At 45.7% G+C, this 6,541-nt stretch overlaps 1 protein-coding gene across 1 annotated transcript; it reads left to right on the forward strand.

Annotated features, from left to right (window-relative positions):
- The first annotated feature begins 669 nt into the window (after window positions 1-669).
- On the forward strand, window positions 670-6,225 carry LOC147119854 (putative G protein-coupled receptor 139). The gene is made up of 2 exons (XM_085984165.1): window positions 670-739; window positions 5,324-6,225. Exons 1-2 carry the CDS (start codon window positions 670-672, stop codon window positions 6,223-6,225), a joined length of 972 nt encoding a protein of 323 aa, XP_085840291.1.
- The last annotated feature ends 316 nt before the right edge of the window (window positions 6,226-6,541 follow it).

Consider the following 6,541-nt stretch of genomic DNA (forward strand, 5'->3'; position numbering starts at 1 on the left):
CAATATAATTCTGTATCGTACTTTGTAAACTGCTGCTCCAATAGTGGGTGTATTAAGTTTCACTTATGCTTAAATAAAGAAGGAAAGAAAGACTTGCATTTATATAGTGCCTTGCACGACTATGGGACGTCCCAAAGCGCTTTACGGCCAATGAAGTACTTTTTTGAAGTGTAGTCACTGTTGAAATGTGGGGAAACCATAACTGTTAACAATATGGAGCCACCTTCGAACCATTGAACAGACAGTCTAAAGGGGCTTCCATTTTCTCTTTGAACAGTTGCTACATGCTGATATCAAGTATTCTACATTTCCTTTCCGCAGAAGTTTAAAGGAAAAACACCAGAAAATTGCAATGTGACTCCAGTGTTCAGCTCACATTGTAGCTATTCGGCGTTTTCATTTAGAAATCGGTGGCGTCCAGTTTTGTCCATTCTACTGCAACAGAAATCAGAGTCAAATCCGGTGCATTCATCTGTTTGTCCAATGACTATAACTAACACCAATGGTGATGTCACCTAACTTGTTTGTGCAATGATTGTAACTAACACTTATGGTGATGTCATCTAATTGTGTCTCGGAGGGTTCACATCAGGTATAATAAGGGATCCTTTAAATGTCGAACAGAGCGTGTGTGGGATCCGGAATAGACATTGCTGCTTCTCACAGAAAATGCACGCCCCACCCAGAGGCCTAGTATATGCCATTTACTACACTGTCCTTGCAGCTATCGCTGTGCCAGGTAAAGTATTGCAGTAAGTTATTGATTGTAAAAAGCGTTAGTTATCTGGATCGTCTCAGTAACTTGTTATTGGCCACACTTTGTGCAATGTTTTCCCCCCGGAGTCGTCTGTACAGCGGGATTGGTTCGACCGATGTTACACATAGAAGGACTGTTGTTCAGTGCGACAGTTGATTGCAATTACCTTCAAGTGTTTATGCCGGTTGTTTACTTTCATGTATGATAGCAAAATACTGCGGATGCTGGAAACCCGAAATAACAACAGAAAATGCTGGAAAAACTCAGCAGGCCAGGCAACATCCGTGGAGACAAAATAGAGTCAACGTTTCGGGTCAAACTCGTTGTCAAGACTGGAAAGGCACAGGAAATGAAATAGATTGAAAGGCCAGGCTGGGAAAGAACAAAAGAGAAGTGAAGAGACGTTAAGAGGTATTCAAAACGAGACGAGATGGTGATAGGACTAGTGGAGACAAAAGACGGCTCTAGATTAGGTGTGAAATGACCTGGCAGAATGAGAGAAAGCTGCCATGTGGGAGAGAGAAAAAAAGGGGTGGGAAAGGGCCATAACAAAGGTGGGGATAAAAAATAAGTAAAAATGTAATGGGGGCCGAGGTTATGATCTGAAATTGTTGAACTCTATATTGAGTCCGGAAGGCTGATAAGTGCCTAATCGGAAGATGAGGTGCTGTTCCTCGAGTTTACACTGTACTTCCGTGGAACAATGCAAGAGCCCAAGTACAGTGAGGTCTGAGTGGGAATGAGGCAGTGAATTAAAATGACAGGTGACCGGAAGCTCGGGATCACCCTTACAGACTGAACAGAGGTGACCCGCAAAGCAGTCACCCAATCTGCGTTTGGTCTCCCCAATGGAGAGGAGACCACATCGTGAGCAGCGAACACAGCATACTAGAATGCAAGAAGTACAAGTAAATCGCTGTTTCACCTGGAAGGGGTGTTTGGGGCCCTGGACAGTGGGAAGGGGTGAGGTATAAGGGCAGGTGTTGCATCTCCTGCGCTTGCACGGGAAGGTGCTGAGTGAAGGGTAAGGGGTGCTGGAGGTGATCGAGGAGTGGACTAGGGTGTCTCAGAGGGAGCGGTCCCTATGGAATGCTGAAAGGGGAGGGGAGGGGAAGATGCATTTGGTGATGGGATCACATTGGAGGTGGCGGAAATGGCGTAGGATGATCCGTTGAATGTGGAGGCTGGTGGTGTGAAAGGTGAGGACAAGGGGAACTCTGTCATGGTTCCAGGAGGAAGGGGCAGGGGTGAGGGCAGATGTGCGGGAGATAGAATGGACATGGTTGAGGGCCGTGTCAACCACGGTAGAGGGGAATCCTTGGTTGAGGAAAAAGGAAGATATGTCGGAAGCACTGGTGTGGAAGGTGGCATCGTCAGAGCAGATGCGGCTGAGATGGAGAAACTGGGAGAATGGAATTGAGTCCTTACAGGAGGCGGGATGGGAGGAAGTGTAGTCCAGGTAGCTGTGGGAGTCAGTGGGCTTGTAGTGAATGTTGGTCAATAAGCTATCCCCAGAGATGGAGAAGCAGAAGTCGTGGGAGGGAAGGGAAGAGTCGTAGATGGACCATGTGAAGGTGAGGGAAGGCTGGAAATTGGAGGCAAAGTGAATGAAATTGTCTAGTTCAGGGCGAGAGCAGGAAATGGCACTGATACAGTCATCAATGTGCCGGAAAAAGAGGTGCGGGAGGGGACCCTTGTAGGACTGGAACAAAGAGTGTTCCACATATCCCACGAAAAGGCAGGCATAGCTGGGACCCATTCGGGTACCCATAGCAACACCTTTGATTTGGTGAAATGAGTTGATTCAAAGGAGAAGTTGTTCAATGTGAGAACAAGTTCAGCCAGGCGGAGGAGGGTAGTGGTGGATGGGGACTGTTCAAGCCTCTATTCAAGGGAGAAGCGGAGCGCCCTCAGGCTATACTGGTGGTGGATGGAGGTGTAGGGGGATTGTATGTCCATGGTGAAAAGGAGCCGATTGGGGCCAGGAAACTGGAAACTGTTAAAGTGGCAGAGTGCGTCCGAAGAGATGCGGATGTAGGTGGGAAGAGACTGGACAAGGGGAGAATAGATAGAGTCGAGATAGGAAGAGATAAGTTCGGTGGGGCAAGAACAGGCTGAAACGATGGGTCTACCAGGGCAGTCCTGTTTGTGGATCTTGGGAAGGAGGTAGAAGCGGGCTGTGCAGGGTTGGGGAACTATGAGGTTGGTGGCCACGGGGGGAAGATCTCCAGAGGAGATGAGGTCAGTGACTGCCTTGGAAACGGTGGCTTGATGTTTGCTAGTGGGGTCATGGTCCAGGCAGAGGTAGGAGGAGGTGTTGGAGAGTTGGCGATCAGTCTCCATACAGTAGAGGTCGATTCGCCAAACAACAACAGCACCACTCTTGTCAGCAGTTTTAATGACAATGTCAGGGTTGGATCTAAGAGAATGGAGTGCTGCAAGTTCAGAGGGAGGTAGGTTGGCGTGAGTGAGGGGAGCAGAGAAATGGAGGCGGCTGATGTCACGATGGCAGTTAGCGATGAAAAGATCTAGAAAGGGTAAGAGGGTACTTTCATGGTTGTACTCGGCCTGTGTAGTGGTGCAGAGTGAAATAAGCCGACCCGAACACCCACCTCGAAATAACACTTCGAAATGTGTCTCCATTTTCTCCAACCACCACGCTCTGAGGAGCGGGCGAACTATCCACCAGCTCCCGCCTTGCTCCCGTTTAACTGTTTCTGGACGATTGTGGATAGATGGAGACAATTTAACCACAAAAATATCTTTGTGTTTTTAAACTGAATTACATGTACCTATAACAATTGCGTTGAAATCAAGTCGAATAATATTTCACCTCCCTCAGTTCCAGGGATCTAAGCTCTGTTCCCACCTTCTCTCATCCCCTGGCGCGACTCCGAGCAATCGGTTGCAGCTGGGTGTGACTGGGAAACGTGATTGCTTTAAATGACAATTTTTATTGCACATCATATCACTGCAGTGCACAAGCAGGCTAGATACCAACAGCACACTGAGAAACCGTGTTCATACATTTTTATCACGTTATTCATATTTTATTTCAGTGGTATTATCACATTACTGTAATTGATGAATCTGTCTGATTTATCTTCCCTTTTCTCCTGCGGATTGGCTCAAGCTGGGGTGCGGTTGTGAGGGCGCTCTCAGCCCCCAGGTGCCTTGGCGTTCTATATATTCAAGTTATTTACAGTGTAATTCTTCAGTCACTGTGGAAGATCCGCAGTCATGTCTTTAATTTGTACATCGGGTGTGAGACAAACATCGAATATAACAGGTGTACTATTGTACAACATGCAGAAACGCTGCCTATCTGTTCAAAGCCAACCCCACCGCTGAACTGAAGAGCCCCAGATCATATGGGCGGATGATGAGTACAGCGAAAGTGGTCTTCCGACCGTCTCAGAACTGAACACCCTGTGAGAAAACAAAGGGGCATCAATTGAGAGGCATGGCTGCAGCAACTAAATTAAATTAATTAACTCGCGTTAATTTTCTGCAATTCAAATTGGTCCGCATAGATATACAAATAATTGATGACTGCTTTCAAGAACTACATGCATTTATATAGCCACTTTCACGACCTCGGGACGTCAAAACGTGTTTTACAGCCAATGAAGTACTTTTGAAGTGTGGTCACTGTTGTAATGTAGGAAACGCGGCAGCCAATTTACACACAGCAAGCTCCCACAAACAGCAATGTGATAACGACCAGGTAATCTGTTTTAGTGATGTTGGACTGGACTGGTTGAGCAGAATGGCCTGTTTCTGTGCCGTATATCCTATGTGATTGAGGAATAAATATTGGCCAGGATACCCGGGATAATTCCCCTGCTTTTCTTCGATATAGTGCCATGGGATCTTATAAGTCCACCTGAGAGATCAGACGGGGCCTCGGTTAAACGTCTCATCCGATGAATGTAATGAATATGTGAATCATTGACTGTTGATTAATAATGATAGGTGAACCATTTGTTGACAAATGCAGCATTAATCAATCCAACATATCAATCAATTGCTGAGATGATTTAATGATTTACTTTACGCTGATTGGCTTCAACGAATCGACTTATTGAAGGTAAGCTAAAGGTCAACAATTCGAAACCTTCAAATAAGTGACTAGTTTATTAATAAACCTTATTCCGGGAACACGTTAATCCCGGGCTTCTGTTCCATTTTATAACGCCGACCATTGGTTCGATCCTTCACTGGACTTCCACACTCGCTGCTCCTGACATCTTTCCTAAAAACGCTGCTCTGTCCCTCCTCAGGCAGGTATGGGTTATTTTAATTATCATTGCACAGTCCACTCTTTTAATCCATTTGAAACGTATAAAATTGTTTGACTGGATTTGTTCCCTTATGGATCCCCATTATAAATGAAAATTATTAACTTTCATTCACCCGAACTGGCGGTCTGTCCCACTTCCACTTTGGATTATTACACTGTTTTCGTCGCTTCAGCTAACAAAGCTGCTATTTTTGCATAATTCCGGTCAACCTAACACTTCTTTGGAGCTTACTCTAATTCTTCATCTCTTTCTAACCTTGCAGTCAATTTAGTGGCGATTGTGATCCTGTCCCGAGGAAGGTGCGGTCTCTCCAGATGTATCACTCGGTACCTGGTGTCCATGGCGGTGACGGATCTCCTGGTCATGCTCACTGCTGTGATATTAAACCGGTTTCCGGGTATTTATTTTCCTGGTAGTTTCTTGTCCATCACCCCAGTGTGCAGTCTCAACATTGCGTTAATACATGCATCCAGAGACAGTTCGGTCTGGTTAACGGTCGCGTTCACCTTCGATCGATTTGTGGCCATTTGTTGCCAGGAGTTGAAAACAAATTATTGCACCGAGAAAACGGCGGCTGTAGTTATAGGAACAATCTGTGCGCTGGGATGTCTGAAAAGCGTCCCATGGTACTTTATACACGAGCCCATGTACATAAGTAACAATGTCCCGTGGTATTGCAGACTGAAGAAAATCCGTTATACCTCACCCGTATGGAGAGCGTTTGACTGGTTCGACCGTATTTTGACCCCATGTGCCCCGTTCCTTCTGATTTTGCTGCTCAATGCTCTGACCGTCAGATACATTCTAGTGGCCAGTGGAGCCCGCAGGAGACTCCGGGCCCACAGCAATGGAGAGAATCAGAGTGACCCAGAGATGGAGAGCCGGAGAAAGTCCATCGTTTTACTCTTCGCCATCTCGGGCACTTTCATCCTGTTGTGGAAGACATTTGTTGTACAGTTCTTTTATGAGCGATTTACAAATGATTATATAATCAAAGGCTTCAGTGACCCCAAATTTATTCTACAAGAAAGCGGAAATATGCTTCAGCTGTTGAGTTCTTGCACCAACACCTTTATTTATGCAGTGACTCAGTGTAAATTCAGAATGGAGTTAAAGAACGCGGTCACATATCCACTGAATGTACTCGGTGAATTAATAAAATAATGAAGGTATAAACCACAGGATTAATTGTGCATTGTGAGAATTGTCCATGGAGTGCTTCAGTGTTTGGAAAACAATGTTATTGAGATAAGGTGAATACAATAAATCTGTACGTTTGTGGGCTGGCATCAGATAAAATAAGACAATAAGAATATAAGAAACAGGAGCAGAAGTAGGCCAATCGGCCCCTGGAGCCTGCTCCGCCATTCAATAAGAACATGGCTGATCCAATCTTCCTACTCTCCCCCCATACCCCTTGACTTCCTTGTAGTTCAAAAGTCTGTCAGTCTCCGCCTTGAATATATTCAATGACTCCGCT

The sequence above is a fragment of the Somniosus microcephalus genome, chromosome 4, assembly GCF_052327205.1.
Source record: "Somniosus microcephalus isolate GS21.2 chromosome 4, FLI_Smic_1.0, whole genome shotgun sequence".
Taxonomy (NCBI): Eukaryota; Metazoa; Chordata; class Chondrichthyes; order Squaliformes; family Somniosidae; genus Somniosus; species Somniosus microcephalus.